The sequence below is a fragment of the Phymastichus coffea genome, unplaced genomic scaffold (genome assembly GCF_024137745.1).
Source record: "Phymastichus coffea isolate CEN01 unplaced genomic scaffold, Cenicafe_Pcof_1.1 PCOF00004, whole genome shotgun sequence".
In the NCBI taxonomy this organism is placed as follows: domain Eukaryota; kingdom Metazoa; phylum Arthropoda; class Insecta; order Hymenoptera; family Eulophidae; genus Phymastichus; species Phymastichus coffea.
This window is the reverse complement of record NW_026706815.1, coordinates 3,961,688-3,982,325: the sequence shown is the minus strand read 5'-3', so window position 1 is coordinate 3,982,325 and position 20,638 is coordinate 3,961,688. Positions and strand designations below refer to the sequence as shown.

At 40.0% G+C, this 20,638-nt stretch overlaps 1 protein-coding gene across 4 annotated transcripts in view; it reads right to left on the bottom strand.

The window, feature by feature from the left end:
- Positions 1 to 18,597, bottom strand: part of LOC131666815 (large ribosomal subunit protein mL45) — a 417,745-nt gene extending 399,148 nt beyond the window's left edge. For 3 of the 4 annotated variants that reach the window (XM_058939791.1, XM_058939763.1, XM_058939782.1), the window contains exon 1: positions 18,362 to 18,558. Coding sequence is in view for 1 of the 4 variants with exons in the window: in XM_058939774.1 (XP_058795757.1) it covers positions 18,565 to 18,570 (6 nt within the window). In the remaining 3 variants the exon portion in view is untranslated. The other variant, XM_058939774.1, reaches the window with a different exon arrangement.
- Between the last annotated feature and the right edge of the window lie 2,041 nt (positions 18,598 to 20,638).

Genomic DNA, 20,638 nt, shown 5'->3' with positions numbered 1-20,638 from the left:
ATTACACAAGTAATAATAATACTTAGTACAGTGTCATTATTATTTTTTAATCTTTTGGTATTGAATTTGAAAAGTAGATACGTTATTAAATTTTATTTCATTTAAACAAATAATGAAAAGTATACGTTCCATAGAAAGCATAAAAAAAGCGCGCGAAGCGCGCTTAATAATTCTAGTTGGAATAAAAAGTTCAAGCAACACTATAGTTTCAATATTTCAATTTTATTCAATGTTGGCATTAAAAATACGATCATTAATTTTATTGTACTTATTCAAAAGGCGAATTTAGTTAATCAAATTTATTTTACATTATAAGGCACAATATGTATGTGTAACCCCCCCTCCCTTACCACCAGGAATTGAAGGCAACGAACTATCTATATATTACGCGTGTGGAAGCGCCGCCTGCTTACCATCCTTTTTTCTTTTATTTTGTTTAACGTTGCTCTACTTATGCTCTATCAGTGCTAATCAGCGATAGAGGCTTGCAATGTGCTTGAGAACAAAGCACATAATACTTTTTTCAGTGGTGCTTGTATCAATCGGCCGAGACTGGAAATCGAACCTGGGCCTACCGGGTGCGGTCACCCTTACCGTCACCACCACCACCACCACCACCACCACCACCACCACCATTAGCACCGTCAGCACCACCAACACCAGAAGCAGCAGCCTATTTTTGGCCTGGGTCATTCTACGAGGGACCATACGGTTGTCCTCAGGTCCCCTACGAACCATCACCACTGCCATTCCTGGCGCGCTGGCTGCACCAGCGCAATCCAAGATTTTCATTACAAGAAGAGTAAGTAAGATTATAAAATTAGATTAAGCCAAAGAGAGAAAAAGAGAGAGAGAGTGAGCGAAAGAGAGAGAGGGAGAGAGAGAGTGAGCGAAAGAGAGAGAGAGAGAGAGAGAGAGAGAAAGTAAGCGAGAGATAGATAGATAGAAGAAGTTTATTTGCCATTCGCAAAACATATTTACTACAAGTATACTATACATAGTATACTTTGCCTAGTTACATATATACATCAGGCACATACACATATTTTTAGTCCATGTTGAAATTGGTCCTTGATGTGGCCAATTTCAACAACATTATAACATATAGAGAAGTGTTAAGTCTAGCAATAGGTTTATTGCAGTCAACTTAAAACTATAAATCACAAAAATCACATGTTACTGAGCATTGCAGTCATCTTAATACTACTTATCAGTCCTCCGCCAAGTTCCACTCGCGCTAAGCGGAAGAAAAAAATCCCCCCTACAATCGCTCCAGCGCGGCTAGGGATCGAGGTCGTAAAAATATTTGCGCACCGCCAACTTGAATGACTCCAAAGTTGACAGGCGACGAAGAGAGGTCGGTAAGGAGTTCCACAGACGAGCACCCCGCACCCGGAACGACCCCGCGGCGGTCTCAGTCTTGACCCTGGGAACCTTGAGCTCCTCCCTCACGCCCCTACTAGTAGACCTGGGCCGATTTTCCTCGAAATGTTCCGCCAGGTACCTTGGTTCTCGCGTCTTCAGGATTTTGTACATTAGTACGGCGGTGAAGTATTCCCTGCGCGAGTTTACACGTAACCAGCCCATACTTCTCCTGTAGGGAGTGATATGCTCATCCCTCCTGACACCATAAACGTACCTAACACACGAATTGCTAAGTCTCTGTAGTCTTAAACATTGTTCCTGCGAGGCATCCAAGCACACCACCGCACAGTAGTCAAGATGTGGTTGAATCAAAGATTCCACCAATCTCTTCCTAAGTGCTTCCGAGGTATAGGCACGGATGAATCTAAGGGTGTAAAGAGCCCTGTTTACCTTCTTGGTAATCATATTTATATGCGGATTCCATGTCATTTTACTGTCCAGCGTGACACCAAGGCTGGTAACCTCGTCACTGAACGGAACGAAGACACCCCTCCGCACCTCAACACCAGCAAGCCCCGACTCAGCGATCAGGTTTATGTTCCTTCTGGAACCACAAATTATTGCTTTAGTCTTACCGGCATTAAGGCACAGATCCGACGCCTCCGCCCAGTCCGCTATTAGGTGTGCCACCCTGGACAGCCTATCAATGCCGCCAGCAAGATCCTCCCTGGTGGTGTGCAAGTATACCTGCAGGTCGTCCGCGTAAAAGATGTATTTAACATCTAGTCCATCAAGTTTATGCCGCATATCGTTGATGTACAGGCAAAACAGAAGTGGCCCCAAAACAGATCCCTGCGGAACACCCAGGTTAGTCCCCAACCATTCAGAGCCACCCTCCCCGGATGCGACCCTTTGCGTGCGCCCCTGCAGATAAGATTTTATCCACAGGAGGGCCGACCGCGAGAATCCCATCGTCAAAAGTTTTCGCAGAAGCTTGGAAGGTGATATTGTGTCGAAAGCCTTGCTGAAGTCAAAAAGAAGCAGCAATGTCACCTTCCCTTTGTCGACGGCCATGCGTATGTCATCAGTAAGCTTCAACAAGGCTGTTTGCGTGCTACGGCCCTTTCTGAATCCAGTCTGGAGGGGATCATATAAATTTCCCGCGTTCAAAAACCCCGTGATCTGGTCATGGGCGAGCTTCTCCAGGACCTTCGACAGGAAGCATAATAGCGCAATCGGACGAAAATCCGACGCATTAGATGGTGTGCCGCTCTTTTTCAGGGCAATTAATTCTGCCTGCTTCCAGGCCTCCGGAAAAACCCCCCGGCGAAGGAGGTGTTAAAAATGGTGACAAGAGCAGCACCTATTACCGGAAGAGCCTTCTTCACCAATCCCTGGGGGACTCCATCCACTCCCTTCGCTTGCGAGGAAAAATGAGAGACTGCTTGGACAACCTCTTTATAGGTTACCGGTTTGAAAATAAAACCGTCCTCGCTTGCTGTTAAAATAAAGTCCATAGCATTGTCAATATTCTCTGAAGGTGAGATGGACACCCCAGCGAAATAGCCGTTCAGCTCATCCGGCAAGAAGCCATGCAAATCACCTCCCCCGCCCTTTGGCAGAAGGCCGAGGCTGCGCATCTCCCCCCAGACATCCTTCCCAGCATCAAGTGCGTTCGAGAGCCGGGTATGGAGATACGAGCCCCGATCCAGCTCAACGCGAGCATCCACCTCATTGCTGAGTCTTATAAACTCGTCGAGGAGTGACGCACGGCCCGTGCGTTTATAACGACGATGCACCGCATCCCTCTTATCGACAAGCAGTCTCAGCTCTGGACCAAACCACGGAGCATACTTGCGCTTGCAAGTAATAGTTTTAAGCGGTGCAAGCGCATCGGCCGCCATTCTTAAATTTGTGCTTAAATTGCACACCGCACCCTCCAGATCGGACTCAACGGAGTTTGCAGCCACCCAGCTGTAGCCCTGCAGCAACTCGGCCAGAGAGTGCGGGCAGATGTTTTTGTAATCTCTGAAAGAGAAGATAGGGCCCACTACTCTCGGCAGAAACATATCGATGGTGACATCGATAATTGCATGCTTGCCAAAACCGGGTAGCCACTCGTTAGTGTAGCCAGACAAACAGTCGTTTTCGTCGGTAAGGATCACGTCGATCCACGTTCGCGATGTTGCGGTGCGATGTGTGGGGCCGTGCCGAACTACCTGAAGCGATAACTCACTTGCCAAACGTCTGATGGTGTTAGCATCATCAGCATGGGTCATAAGATCCGCATTCAGGTCTCCCATAATAATTTTGTGACTATACTCACAACACAAGTCTCGAAGGGCACCAAAGAACCCGTCGTTCTTCTGCATTGGTACCTTTGGGGGCCTATATATAACCCCCACTAGTACCGGAGGGTGTCCGCTCCATTCCACGCTACAGAACAGATACTCGAGAGTGTTAGGCTTCCCGAGCCCGCTGGTTAGAGAAGACTCAAGGCGTTTAACCTTGAGTTCGTTCCGAACGTAGAGAGCTACCCCTCCACCATTCACATTTCTGTCGTTCCTGATTACGGTAAACCCCTCGATCCCTATGAGATGGTCGTCAACTATGGGTCCCAGCCAAGTTTCGGCTAAGCCAAATACGTGGTAAGAGGGATTTTCCGCCAGAAATAAACGGAGCCTCTCAACCCGCGCTCTGATAGAGTTTATATTGAGAAACCCCGCCCTTAGCGCAGCAGCTCCCTCCCTCCCTCGCGGAAACGATGCTAGTCAGCACGCCGATTGCTGACCCTTCCCACACACCGCAACCTCCGTCCCAGTTTCGGTCGCGCACGAATCCAACGGTGGGGTCCCCGCCCGCAATGACCCAACGCGAGTGCCAACGGCGCATGCCGATCCAATGTTCTGCAAATCAGCTAAAGAATCGAAGACATGCGCGCGTTCGCCAGTTCGACGCCGTACCAGGAACCTGCCTCCACTATGCCAGATGTACTTGAAGCCCAGCCCCCGTGCAACGGGCTTCAAATTGTTAAAGAGCTGGAATTTGTTATGGGGCAACATTTCATTAATCAAAATTTTTCTTTGTGGCATAAGGGCGGCAAGCTCCTGGCCCAGCATCTCTTTATTAATATCCCCGGTAGTGAGGTACCCGCCCGATGACCTCCTTTTAGCGCTTATAACGCTGGACACCATCCCCCTCTCCCTCAGCCTAACCACGCAAGAAGGAGGCGCAGACCACGACCCCAAGCCAGCACCCGACTTGCCGCAGTCCGGCCTCGCGGGCCTGCGTCTAGGTCGCAAGACTCGCACGTCAACGATGGACTGACGTTCTAATGCGGGAACCAGTGTTTTGAGGGCTGCGAAGGCAATGTCAGCCACCTGTCCAGAAGTGGCGCTGGTGTTCTCTTTTAGTATGCCATTAATTAAGAGTTCGCAGTCCTCCACACTGCCCCCGCACTCCGAGCCGCGACTGTCAACGCCCACCCCCAAGGGAGGACAAGATATTGTGTCTGCGGAGCGATGAGGGTGGCTATTACTAGCTAGTGCTGCGAAACCAGCACTGTTGTCATCACGTGAGCTTGGATCCGCTTTTCCAAGGTCAGTGTCGGCTTGTAACGGAGAACTGATATTATTTTTGCTGAAACTGCGACCAACCTGGCTGCTTTCTAACTGTGCCAATGCATTATCTAATTTGACCTTGAGGCTCATATTGTCATCCAGAATCAGGTCGCACTTGCCTTGCAGATCTTGCAGGCATGTACTCTGTTTGAGCATCAAATCCTCCAGGGCCCCAATTCGACTCTTTGCATCATTACACCCCACGCAACCAGTATTTTCTGGTCTAGTGGAGGCGCTCTGCATGCCGAATCCACGGCTGACCAGGGACTTAAGCTCATCACACTGATTCTGAAGCATCGAAAATTGCTTGAAAAGCAAATCCAAGGTGGTCGCTCGAATCAGTACATTCTTATCTGCTGGTATGTCGGCGGTCCCGAAAAAGTGGTCGCAAATACTTCTTCGGCCTGAAGAAGCATTCGACGGCGAGATGGATGGATGCGCCGTTGATAATGGACCGCCACCAGCATCGTCCGAAGATGTATTACTGACGCCAGCCTGCTTGTTGTTGCTTGCGGCGGCGCAGTCGTCATGGTCATTGGGCAATGGCGACTGGAAAGTCATTGCCTCCTCCTCATGTTGCATCACCAGCACCTCGCCTTGGCTAGCCGGTGTACACACCCGCGAGCCGGCAGTTTCCCCAGCTGAAGTTGAATTTTCGTCGACTTTCGAGGTGGTAGTCGACGATTTTCTTGACAGGCTTAGGGATACGGTCGAGTTTGCGAGAGGCGAGCGCCTAAGCGATGCTGCCGATTTTCCCGATATCACTAATCCGCTTAGTGATGAGCGATTACCGGATCTTGTAGTGCCGTGTTCTCGATGCGTTGATGCCGCGGAACTGCTCGCCTTACCGCCCGGAGTGGAAAATGCCGTTGACTTTGCCTTTCCAGGAAGAATCGCCGGTGAATTCCCTTCTGTCGAGGTCCTGGAGGTGCCCTTTTTAGGCATCCCCGCACTCTGCGAAGTAGTCACCGGTCTGCTATCGCCTTTACAAAGGTTGCAAAGGCGCGGATTCTTCCTATCCGAGCACTGGGAATGGCACTGTTTTTGACACCTCGCGCATCGTCCAAGTTTGCGCGAGGCTGCAATCCCGCACACTTCACACCTCGAGTCACTCATACTCACTCCCGGGTTCGTCTTCCGCTGTTTTAACTGCGTTAAATTTGTCCAGTTGCTAGTCTTCCAACCTCACTTTTGCTCGCCAAGATTAATATGGTCCTGGATTTTTTGCAAGTCGCGAATGCAGCCAAGATGTTAATTGCTGCAACGCCTTGCAATATTTTGCGTGCAAGCAACTGAAACAAAAAAGCCCGAAGGCACGTCGGCGGCAGTAAAAGGCGAAAAAGCGGGAGCTGCACGAAAATGCGTGCGTACAGCAGACTTACCCGGAGAGAGAGAGAGAGAGAGAGAGAGAGAGAGAGAGAGAGAGAGAGAGAGAGAGAGAGAGAGAGTAAGCGAAAGAGAGAGATAAGTAGAGATAGATAGATAGATAAATAGATAGATAAGCTTAATTGAGTCATGGGGTGTAATTTCGTAGGCTTTGAGCAAGATACAAAGCAGATACAATAAGTTAGAGCGTAGTAATACACAGTAAGATTACACAAATAATATAAATTTAAGGTGAATTTAAGAGTAAGCTTAATATGTAAAGAATATGAGAGTGAAGTTATGATGCATACATAAAAATAGAAATAATACAAAACTCGCATAGGGTAGAGAGAATAGAATTAGATTAATTGAGAAAAGGTTAGGTGATGAGATGAGGTGAGGTCGTGAATCGTGGCGTATAAGAATGAAATAAGATAAATTTAAAGTAACTAGATGAAAGCAAACGGACTTAATACAATACAATATACTAAAGAAAGCGGACAGTGCACAAAGTTGGATCGTCGGCCAAAGAGGGTAGATAAAGCTGGCGAACAGGATGATTTATACGTGATTGTCTGGTAGATTGAATTAAGGATGAATTCGTTCCGCTAGATGAGAGGTGAAGGTGACAGTGAAGGTAGACTATGGATCAAAGAATGAATGTAAGGATGAGTATTACACCGAAAAGTTGAATGGAGGAAAAGTGCAGACCAGGTGACGATCAGGTGTTTGAAGGTACTCTAATGATGAGGTGAAGGCGGAGACGTTGAAAGGAAGAGGGATAAATGGTAGTTTCAGGAGCAATGGAAGATTTGTGAAGTATTCGGTGTCGGCTCTGTGGCGAAAAAGGAGCTGTTCTATCTCCATGAAGTAGCCATACAACCAGCGTTTGAGCTCGGCATAGCGAGTAATATCAAACTCGGTGATGGTCAACTGATTGAAGAGGGATGTACCATAAACCTCTGCTGAAAACTTCCAAGCCTTATTTCTTGGAGGAGAGGAAACCGGCCTGCCTAGGGTCTAGAAGATTATTTGCTTCTAAATGGTTTAAGAATTGTCGGTGTAATAGTCGTTCAAAGATTTTTGAGGGTTCAGACAACTGCGCGATAGGCCTAGTATCAGAAGGGGACTGAGGTGATCTGAATTTTTGGAGAGAGGACGAATAAGGGTGCGCTTCCACGTGAACGGAAAAGTGGATGATTCAATGGACTTATTAAAAATTTCGGTCAGATAGTAGGCTAAAGTGGCAAGTTCAAGAAAAAGCATCCTTCCCATAAGTTCATCACAGCCTTTGCCTCAAGAACGCAAAGCCTTGATCTCGGTCTCAACGTCTGATTGTGTTATTTTTGAGAAAACAAAAGGAGGAAAAGAAAAGGTGATGTGCAGGGAGGAACTACAGATATTGTCAAATTTAGTAAGGGTCAGGACTGGAGATCTGTTGACAACTGTGGCATAGTGTTTGTTAAGTTCGTCAACTGAGAAATAGAACAGTGGTAATGGTAAGTGCCTATTGCTAAGCCGATATCATGAAAGGTCCTCCACTTAAATTTTGAACTATTGACATGCTCAATGTTTTTGCGGATGTGGATATTTTTCTTTGTGTCAAGCTCGTTTGAAATGGCAGTTCTTAGGGAACGATATTGTTAGGGCCAAGGATGAGCTGGAAGCTCGAAAGAGCTGTAGGCTGTATCATGGATGCGCATTTATCAGTTACCCAGGGCTTCTTTTTCACAGAGATGGTGGCTAGACGAGAAGAAGCAAGCTCATCGAAAGCAGCACAAACTGCTAGGGTGAAAATTCGCTCAAGTCGTTCGACGGAGGTAGTGTCTGAGATAAACTACCCGGATAGCTCGAGGAGACAGAGAGCTTGCTGGTAATGAGAATATTAAGAGCCGCTTTGTTAACATGATGGAGAGAGTGGGAGGTAAAGGTTTTTGGTTGTTCTTGAGGCGAGGAAAAGAACATAGTAAGTTCGATTAGATTGTGATACGGTACAAATGGCGAAAGCGACTAGGTAAAATTGAGAATCCGAGTTGAGGGATATATTATGAAAAAGTTAAGTGCTGTATGTATAATGACACCCATTTCAGTGATTGGATGATGTGTAGGCTCAGTAGAAACAACCCTAAGTGCATTTGTGACAATTAAGTCACGCAAGGCCAGGACATGAGGAAGATCTGAGGTAAGATCAAAGTTGAAGTCACCAGTAATAATAACGTCGTTAAAGAGAAGAAGAAAGAGTGAGATAGTATTAAAGAAGAAAGATGGGGTTTTAGAGAATGGGCGGCAGTAAACAACTACGAATAAAAATTTTAAGTGGCTGTTATTGTGGATTCGGCTATAATGAATTCTGGTGACTTATCGTATGTAGGATGGGAAGTAACAAGTAATTTTACCGTGAGACTATTGCGAGAATAGAAGCTAATGCCACTACCCTCCTTGCCCTCGCGATCTAGGCGGAAAAAATTATAATCGGCTAAGGCGAGGTGTTCATCGGAGATGACGTGAAAAAGTTTCGTTTCGGAAATGGCGATAATATCATATGCACTTGTATGTGCCGGTGCTTCTAGGAGAGAGAAGTGCCACGGGACATTCAGACCATTTATATTGATGTGCGCCACGGTTAGCGATGATCTAGACGGGTGACAGGATTATTCATCGAGATCGGTGAATGTCATGAGGTATCAACAGGGTCAAAGATTGGCGACTGAGAAAAGGAGGCAGTTGTTGTAGGTAGTAAGGTTCGGTGGATTTCCTAAAGATCGGGAATGATGGTCAGAACGAGGAGGTCGGCGATCGTGGTTGATGCCACCAAGAGGTGCTAATGGTGCAGCCCCAGAGTGAGGCCGATCACCAGCTCCTGCCGAGCGTGAAACTAGTTGGTGAGATGCCAGCCTCGAAAGACTACGTAATTCGGTATCGGAGACAATAAGGATGAGCTCCGAATACGGCGTGGAACGGCAGAAGACCCGCAAGTTTCGGACCACACACCATGCATATCAAGGCCCTTACACACTCTTCTGGCCTTGGACAAGAGCTCAAAAACGGGGTTAGAGTAGATTGGTCGCAGTAAGACTCGGAAGTTGCCTGCTCAGCTAAAGATCATCTGGGCAGTATGCTCTTTAAGCCTAGGCGTGTACTTAATTATTCTGTCTCGAGAGGATAGTGAATCGAGCAGAAAGGTGAACGACTTCCGTCAAGCGCTATGACTCAAGAGAGAGGACGGTTGCGACTGATTTGAGGACGCAGCAGAGCAAGCAGTAGTTGAGGGACTTCGTTCCCTCGTCCTAATAATCACGGGCAAGTTGTGTTCACCACCAAAACCAAGCTCGATGAGAATAGAGGTTGCGACCTGGAATAGAGAACCTCAAAATCCAGCAGGTAAACCATGGACCAGGATTTCTGGCTCATAAACCGCCGCAAACTGAGCTGCTCGTTCACGAAATTTCTCCTGCGTTTTGATCCAGAGTCCACAGAGCTTCTCAAACCGTTCAGAGATGAGTTGCGCTTCCTTCTCGTGACGCTCCGCGTTCAGTTGTGACTCCCTGTGAAACCACTCCGGTGTCTCGGATATAGCAGTGTAATTATCGTTAAGTCTATGCGCAGTCAAGAAGGTCTGTGACGAACCGACGAACATCTGCAAGGTGCATTAAGTTGGTGATGACACCATAAATCCAGGAGTCGAAAAAACCAGTTCAGATCTGTAATGTTTGGTGATCGGGAGTAGTGATGGTTGTGTTGGCGAGGCGAGACGTTTCCTGGCAAGTGCAATGGTAGAGGGGGAGTATCGTGTAGGCGTGGCGAAGATGTCCAAGGCGGTGTTAGCTAGAGGTGTGTCTTTAATTGGCGAGCGGTTAAGGCAGCAATTAAATTCGGCAGAATTATAATTGGCTGGTTTTGAGTTAGGTGAAATGCAGAGATTGTAATAAAGGAAATTACAAAATTTACAGAAGAGTAATTGATCAGGTCATCGCATGATTAATCCGCACTTGGCATACACGCGGCTTGACATCAATGGGTAAAATAATTTGAAGTAATTTGAAAATTCGCGCGCAAATTCGAGTGACCCGGGGGCGCGCACAAGTTCAAGTGACGCTGTGGCGCGCGCAACCTACCAGCTATGACAAACTCGGAGAGGTGACCTCTACCGAGGAAAAGCGAATTACGAGTATTATAGAGGGTGTGGCGGGGAAATCAAACTTCGCACAAAAGTGGCCCTCACAATAATGAGGAATGTGAAATTGAATTCAAGAGGAAATTTGATGCGGAAAATCCGCAAAGTGACGTAACCTCACTTTTGGAATCACTGACAACTTAAAGTTAATGATAAATAATAATGAAACTGAGAATGAAACTAAATGGAATGCAGTATAATTTTGTTTTAGATTAATAATGATAATGATTCGCATGATGATTCGCAATGATTGGCAACAAGTATGACAAATGCTAAGTGGTAGAATGAGCGCTACAGAGTGGCGATAAATGAGAACACGGAAAAATCTCCCTCACTTAACAAAAAAAGATGCATGAGCGATAATGTCCGTCGTTGATACGCTTGTTGGCCCCGTGGAAGATACGAGGGTGGTCCGATAAGTACTTAGCCTACAAAAGAAAAACGAAAATTTTGGAAAAGAGGCGTTTTATTTTTCAACATAGTCTTCTTTTAGTTCGATACAATTGGCCCAGCGATGCTCCAACTTCTTTAACCCGTCTGAAAAATACGTTTCCTCGAGGTCTGAAAAGTAGGCTTCCGTGGCAGCGATTACCTCCTCATTCGACTCAAATTTCTGCCCGGCGAGTGACTTTTTCAAGTTTGGAAACAAAAAGAAGTCGCACGGGGCTAAATCTGGAGAATACGGTGGATGAGGCAACAGTTCGTAGCCTAATTCGACCAATTTGGCCATGGCGACGGCGGAGGTGTGAGCCGGTGCGTTGTCATGGTGGAAGAGCACTTTTTTCTTCGCCAAATGGGGCCGTTTTTTCTGCAATTCGACGTCGAATCGGCCCAATAATTCGGCATAGTACAGCCCTGTGGCCGTTTTGCCCCTCTCCAGGTAGTCGATATAGATCACACCTTGTGAATCCCAGAAAACGGTGGCCATCACCTTTCCGGCCGATGAGGCAGTCTTCGCCTTCTTCGAAGCACTTCGCCGGCTAAAGTCCACTGTTTCGACTGTACCTTGGTCTCTGGTGTATACCAGTGAATCCATGTTTCGTCGACTGTCACGAAACAACGCAGAAACTCCTTCGGATTGCGCTTAAACAGCGTCAGACATTGCTCTGAAGTTGTCTCACGGTTGCGCTTGTTGTCCGGAGTGAGCAAACGCGGCACCCATCGCGCTGACAGCTTTCTCATGCCCAAAATTTCATGCAGGACATGACGCACGCGGTCTTTTAAGATGCCTGCGATCTTAGCTATCTCGCGCACCTTCAATCGTCGATCTGCCAATACGAGATCGTGAATTTTTGTCACGTTATCCTCCGTGGTAGTCGTTTTCGGAGCACCTGGACGAGGCTCTTCAAAAATCGACGTGCGACCACGTTGAAAGTCGTTAAACCAATTTTTGACAGTCGCCATCGAAGGAGAAGAGCCACCGTACACAGCATCCAAGCGCTTTTTGATTTCGCTGCGCGATTTTCCTTCCAAAAACAAGAATGGAATCACCGACCGATACTGCTCTTTTTCCATTTTTCAAAAATCAACGGACACACTTGCTTTCACACGCTCTCAAAAATAAACTACAACTCCGATCCGGCTGAAATCTTGACAGTAACCATCGAGAAGGCTGTACTACGTGATAGAATATTTCTTTTGCGAGAGTGGCGCCATCGGGCGGTGAGGCTAAGTACTTATCGGACCACCCTCGTACATCACCTGGAACAGTTTGCTTGAAAGCGTGATGCAGAATAGTTAACAAACTGTGAAAATGGAAGAGCCGTTTAAAGGATGATGCGATGTCTACCGGAGAAAGAGCGCCAGAGAGAGAGAGAGAGACAGAGAATAAGCGAGAGAAAGAGAGTATATATTTGGATAAAACTAACATAATTTGAAATATTTGAAGACCAGTAGGACATTACAATGAGGTACAGAAATCGAAAAATGATAGTTATAGAAACATATAAACGGCAGCAACTTAAACTATATATATCAAAATATAAATATAAGTTTTATTTAGAAACTGGTAGCGGAGCAATGAAAGGTGTAAAATCTCATCGACCAAAACTTATCTTTAAAAGCCCAGCTGGAGTCAATCAAGTTAATTTAATATCATCTACGATAGACAATATTTAATATTAAACAATTTCTGTTTCAGATACAAATACAATTGAAAAACTTAAATATTTAATCATAATAATATGTAAAAATATCATTATTTTTAATCATAAAATAAATGTCTCAATTTTATACTCCTATGTCAATTTATTTTTGCTCCAAATAATTAGAATATTTCATGGCTAATAACAACTAGGAGCGTATAAACTAGAAATTCCCTTAATTGCATTTATTGTTAAATTAATTTAGGGGTAGTTGTATGTCGTTCCACGCGCTCAAACTGCGTACACCAATTCCTTACATGACAGTCAACAATTATATGCAAAAAAAGTAAAAAGTTTAGTGACTAATAACAAATGGGAGCTAAACCATATAAATTTTGCTTATTCACCTGTTTAAATGAATTTAGGGGTGGTTCTGGGTGGTTCCGGGCGCTTAAAGTATCTACTCGTGTTTTTACATTAGAATAAATAATTATGATTAAAAATTGCAAGGGGAAAACTCTATAGCTACGGTGCGCCACAGCTATACTTCGCGATTTTGAGTTCTACTTCGGTTAAGGAAGCCAGCACTAACTCCAACAAACACAAATCCACCGCCAATGGCTGAAAAATTGAAGCCATACAATTAAGACACATTATACATCAATTTCATATATATATATATATATATATATACGGCGATCCCTTTATTACGCCCAACAAAATCGATTACAAATTAAATAAATAAGTATAGAGTGAGGAAACGGACCCGCTTAGTTCGGCGAAGAGAACACCAGCAAATTCGCTCAGTGCCTTCGACGCACAAGGACATAATCACGGCCGCAAAGTCCCGAGCGAAAAAGAGAAAGAAAATTGGATGATCTAGAGAGCGACCCACCAGGTTCCATCGTACTCCGCTCGCAAGTGACAGTCCGGAAGCGACGAAAAAGCAGCCGAACTAGCAGAGGCGATCGAGGAATGAATATACTTGCGCCGCAGTCCAGCCTCGATGATTGTAAAGAGGGGTGCCTTGCCAGGACCTCCTGGTGGTCTTTGCCTCGGCAGTGATGGCCGTGTGCCAAACTCGTGGCCTGATACCTCAGGACACTGCCCCTCCAAAGGGTATCCTCGACAGTTAAAACACCCAAGAACCAAGTTCCTGTCTCTACTTCCTGTCGGACTCTCTTACTAGGTTTGGCAGTATTTTCCTCTGGCTTTCTCTCGGCTCATCCTCTGACTTTCTCTCTCGATTCCTGCGAATTCTCTCGCTTAAGAATCCGCCGATTCACCCTCTTTCTTCGCTAATTAGCTGCTTTCCGTCTTGCTCTCGCCCTCATCTCGAGCCTCCTTCCTTCAGTCGTACTCACATCTTCCAAGCCCTGCAAAAAACCAAGCGTGAATGCCATGTTGCCACAGCCACGCTTGGTCGCTGCATCCGTACGAGGAGAATGCCACAAACAGGGCCAGCGATTATCGCTGTTAGCTCTGTCATAAAATAATTAATTTGAAAGGGTAATTTTTAGAGGGTAGTAGGTTATTCTAAAAGTTTTTTTTTGGCAATTTATCATCATTGTAATGCATTTTAGCAATTAATTTTGATTAGAAGGCATTTTTCATTCCGTTGAATATTTCGAACTTCAAACTTATGGCAGAACAACCCCATACCATAACTAAACCACCACCGTGCTTCTCACTAGAAACTAAACATTCCTTGTTATATTTCTCATTCGCCCTTCTTTTTACAAAAACTCTTCTTTTACGATCAAAAATATCAAATGTTAACTCATTGGAACACAGAACTTTCTTCCAATCATTAATTATCTAGTTTTTGTATACTCTTACACATTGCAAGCGTTTTTTCTTATTTACTAATCGTCGTAAAGGCTTTATCACGGTGAATCAACTAAATAATCCTATATCTCTTAAACGCCTTTTCATCGTGCGTACACTTATAGTTTTCTTCAAGCGTTCATTCACATGTGCAGTAGTTTCAGAAGCTGCCATCTTTCGGTTTTGCAAACTTACTTGGCAAATATAGTTGTCTTCTTTCGCAATAATTTTGCTTGTTAACTTTTGACTTGTATTTTCTACGCTGCCTGTTGTAGAGAATTTTTTAATATTATAATCTACTCTACGCCTATCAATTTTCAACTTTTTGGCAATTGCACAATTGCTTATTTGAAATTCAGGATCTATAAAAATCTTATGACGCTCATAAATAGACAAATTTCGTGATTTTACCATCATAATAGATAGTAAAACAATAATAATTATTAAACTGACAGTCTTCACTATTTTTGCTATATGTACGCTTATAATTACGTGTACGTAAATATTTGAGAAGATACACATGATTTGATGAGAGTGGATGCATTATGTTATTTTTTTTTTAAATCTGAAAAAATTCAAGGGTAACCTATGTAAAGAAACGAATATTTTTTTTCATTATTTGATTGTAAGAAGATCTGAAAAGGTGAAAAAAAATATTAATTTTCGGGAAATGGTTATACGCATGTTGGAATTGAGAAAAATAATTTTTAGACGAATAATTTACATAGGGATTGGAAATAACTACAAAGTGATGTTTTTCAATTTTCCTGCAATTATTTTTCAAAAATAAGCAAGAGGTTAAAGATGGATAAAAAATTAAAAAATTATCGATATTGAATTATCGCTTGCAAAACATAGACAACAAGTTTTATCCTTATTGTCATTACACTATTTTAAAGCTCTTTAAAAGAGCTTTCAAACGCGCTTCCGTCCGTTTCGGTACGATAATTTCAACCAAAGATATAAAACTTCAATGTTTGACTAATTTTACTCATGAGTGAGTAAAAGTACGTAACCGTCAGTGTATGTCGAGTACGAAATCTGAGCAGTGGAGCCTGACCATACAGCGTGAACTCAAAAGTATCGAAAAAAACAATACCTGAATACCTGTTGACTTACCAAAGGGCCGAGTTCCGGTAGGCACCGAGTAGATGTATAAAAAGAACATATTAATAGACAAGACATATCGCCAAGATGTCATCTACAATTAGACTATTATATGTCCTGGCAGCTGAATCAGGCCTAGATATTTATCATTATGACGTTGACACAGACTCCTTTTTAAATGAAAATCTTAAAGAAGTCTACCTAAAAAAACTTGATAGGCTTAAATTTCCTGGAATCAAATGTAAATTCCAACGATTGTAGAAATTCTGTATAGGTAACCGAGTGCAGAATCAAAAACTTCGTTGAATGAAAATAAACCTAATTCAACCAAATAACGATAATTGTATATATTATTTTTTATGTAACTTGTACATTATCATAACGACATTTTTGTCAATGACATACTGGCATTTACAAATAGCTTGATCTAGGCGACTAGATTTTTCAATCGGTAAAGAAATACCCATCAAGAAATGAAGCTGTCCAGAAATTCTTGGGAATCAAGATGAGTAGACATAGTCTACTCAAATATCCTTACCACTAGAGGCTGGCATGGCATCTACACTTAATCCAGATGAAGAACAAGAATTTATGTCAAATAATGATGTAGCCTATCAGAGTTTGATTTGTGTGCTTATTTATTTGTGTCAATGTATAAGATCCAATTAAGTTCTGGTTGTGAGTAGTAATCTCAATAATCATTATAAAACACATGGAAATGCAAATAAGAGAGTATCACAGTATTTGAAGATGGCCAACTTTAAACTCACCTACTGAAGAACTAATATAGATAAATTATGATATTATTGTGATGCCAACTGGTCTGAACTAAAGAGTGAACCCAATCTTAAGTGTTTTACTGATTATGTGTTTTAGTTCATGGGTGGTACAATTGTTTGGTGCAACAAGAAGTATAAACTCACTGCAAACTCAAGTAGACTAACTTACAAAATGATCATCTTACCAAATTTTCCTATACAGATTCTTTACTACAACAAAGCTATTATTCACCTAAACAAAAATGGGCAAACCAGTCAGTGAACTCGATACATAAGTTTGAGGCATTGATTCGTCAAAGGAATATAGATAAAAAATCTAAACATCATAGAACATCAATCAAAACATCAATGTGCCGTTTTTCAAGTTTCAAGCATTGGTTGATCTACTCACAAGATTAGTTAGTCGAATGAAACTACAAAAATTTTGTAACAGAATAGGTTGAAAGAAAAACTAAATAAGAATTTGTAAAAATTACTATTATTTTTTATTGTTTATTTACTTCTATTATAAAATCTCTTATGTAATTCTTTTCATAAACTATGAGGGATTTGTACAGTATTTCGACAAAGAAAAAAGTAATTTTTTCACTTGTTAACTGATGATAAACAAGATCTTTTCTTCCATTAAATATTCTAGATTATAGAGGTATGCTGTTAGTCTAATTTAGTTAGGTAAAATATATATATAACTGGCACACTGGTGTATAAATATTTCAAAAGAAACCAAATCCTACAATGTTTGTAATTGATTAAAGATACAATTTATCATGTTTTGAAATAAAATTATTGCCTACTTTTTATTATGTATCATCACTTGAAAATTTTTCTCATATTTTGAAAAGAAATTGGACCTACTGTCATCCACTAGTTTTCAAAATATAAATCAATTCACAAAAAATTTTTTCAATGATTAATAACTTTTTTTCTAAGTGAAAAATTTTACAATATACAAAAAAATATACAGATATATATAATGTACAAAATTAAAAAAAATCAATAAATTAATGTCAAAAATGAAATAGCTGAAAGTCATCCTAAAATCAGAAATAGATCTGACATTTCTCAGTAACTGTAATAATGTTACCAATCTTATTCTATAACTAAATTTAACATTTAACACATGAAAAAATCTATATATGATCATTAACTACCGTACAGCTATGTTAAAGAAGTATCAAAAAGCAACTTCGAAAAGGAGTATTTATTTCAATCTGAACTACATATTCTAGATCTTGATATACAGGATTTACAGATTTTACATATTTTAAATTAGATAAATATAAAATATTTCAAAATGGTTTGAAATCAACACTCAAATCATAAAATTTGAAATATGAAAATGAGTTAAGATTTTTCAGAATATATATTTTAATTCTCATAAAATAAGTTCTTGTAATATTTAGGATATACCATTTTTATTTAAATTATATTTATTCTATATCTAGATTAAAATTTACTGATTACTATATAAAATTTTTGTGAAAATTAGTATGTATTTATTAAATATATAAATATTGTTTTCATTTTACATCATCAAAAAAAAGTTATATTATTAAGCAACAGCAATGATAATTTTAAACTCTTTTATTTTATAATATAAAGTAATTTATTTCAATTTATTTAACCAAATTATATTACTCATTGGATTATTTTTTAAACTTTAAAATACTTAAAGTAATTAAATAATATCTACATAAATTAGTATATACATAAATTTAGCATATACTAATATATATACTAATATAAAATCATTATATACAAATTCAAAAAGTACTTCTTTAAAATATATTACAGTACACGTTTACAAATAATGATTTAAAACTCTATCATAATCCACATGAAAGATTATCCAAGCACAATGTCGTGATGTAAAAGTGAGATATTCATATTCATATTATTAGCTAGTAGGCAACTATCTTAATTGCAAAGCAAAATTAACAAGTAATCAAAAAAGTATATCCAGAAGTTGTTTCAAGACAAGTTCTTAATTTAAAATGCTTTATTCAATCTCTTGTATAATATATTTTAACCATAACATACCTAATAACTTCTCAACTTAAAATTGGTCCAGTGCTTTATCATTCATAAATAAAAACTTTTGCTTTGTAACTTCAAAATTTGATAACGTAAATTAAAATATTTTTTTTAACGGGACAATATTAGTACATTACAAAATTAGAATACATTATTAATTATTTCATTATACTATATATTATTCAAAAAATAAACGGTTGTTACATTACCAACATTAGTTGTTGCAGACAGGAACTATAGGGACCGAGGATTTTGGTTGGAGGGGATAGAAGAATCAGTCGAAGCGCTCGTAGTGGCCAAAAATGGCATTTTTAGATTAAACTTTTATATGTGTTGTTATGGAAAAAATTAAAAAAATGGCTTTTTCGTGTTGTATCGTTAATTGTAACAAAACGAGCATAAATAGTAATTGTAAATTTTATCGATTCCCAACTGCTATTCACAAAAAAACCAGAAAATGAAATGGATTCAAGCTGTGAAAAGAGTAAAGTGAGTAGATAGTAAGGTTATGTTTATGTTATTCTCAAACACATGTGAGCATTACCACAGACTTCTGCAACAAGAAACTGAAAAATTATATCATTCTATTTTTATTATTTATTTTTCAGTGGCGATGGTTCAACGTGGATTCCTAAAGATTCCCTGCTATAAAAGTTCCATTGAAAACCATTGAAGAATTTCTGAATGGTTTTCAATCTTCGATCTGAACACTCCAAATGACCATTGAATATGATTCCTCATCCAACAAGAAATGTCAAGATATTAAATACTATTGGTTCCAATAATATAGATTACTATTGATTCCTAATCGAGATTAATCATTATCAATAGAAAAATATACTATTAAAGTAATGGTTTTCAATAGGATTCAATGAAATTTCTCATGTATGTTACCCAATCGATTTCAATGGTAAAATTCGTGGTCAAATCGAAGATTTGAAACCATTCGAATGCGATAATCAATTTAATTGAATTGATATCAATGGTTTGTTATTGCAACATTCAAGTCTCGTATCGTTGAATAATTTTCAATAGTTTTGAATATGAAAGTCCTAACATTTCAATAATATGCAATAGAAAATATCAATCTAATTGAATGGGTATTAATGGTCTTTTATCGCATGATCAACTTTTTTTCTGACGTTGAATAATTTTGAATAGTTTTTAATGTGAAGATCACATCAATCCATTTATTTACAATTGAAAAAAAATCGAATAACCATTAAAAATTATATTCGAATATGTTTTTACTTAAAAACTATTAAAATTGATAAAAGTCTATTCAATCAAATCATATACGGAGTTTTTTCATTCATGACCTATATAAAATTATAATATCCAAAGCATAAGATACGATTCTTCAATTATAGTATCGAACAACTATTCAAATTTATAAAAAATCATTCAATTATGGAAATTTTTTCTTTCATCATCTAATGAAAAATTATAGAATAAAATTATATTTGATAAGTTTGTAGAAAGAAGGATTATTCAAAACTATACAAACAACTTCTCAATAGAATACGATTGAGTTTTACTTGCATTTACCAATCATTAGATTTCATTAAAAAATATTCAATTGAAAATATTTGAAATTTTTTTGTTTGCCTTTCATAAGAAATTATAGAATACTATACCTCATTGAATGCGATTGGGTTATTTTTATATTGACCAATCATTAAGATTAAAAAAAAAACTATTAAATGAAATATTGCTAAAGTTACAGTATTGCTTTTGCTCATATTGGCATATATGGAAAACCATTCTATAAAATATTATTGACCAACCGTGTAATTGGATAAAAATTAATATCCTTATAATATGATTCAATAAAATATGATTGGACAATTATTGTATCGAAAAATTATTAAAATTCATAGAAAGATATACAATAAAATATCATTGATTAATTATTTTATTGAACTGTGATTGATATTCATTCAATGCAATTGGATAGATTATCATTGAAACCATTCCTATACAAAGTATTATTCAGAAAGATTGAATTCTATTAAATTTAATGGTAAGTTTTACTATTAGTTATGCTTACCATGAAGTATTATTGAAAATCATTCAGTTTCAATCGTCATCGGAACATTGAACCATTCAGTTCATTGATTACCATTGAATATGAATGATCCCGAATAGGAATGAATGGAACTTTTTTAGCAGGGTTATGACAGAATATGCAGTGATCATTTCATTGGAGGAGTTAAATCAGATATAGAGATGAATCCAAGTTATATCCCAACTTTATTCCCTCCAGTATATAAAGTAAAAGAG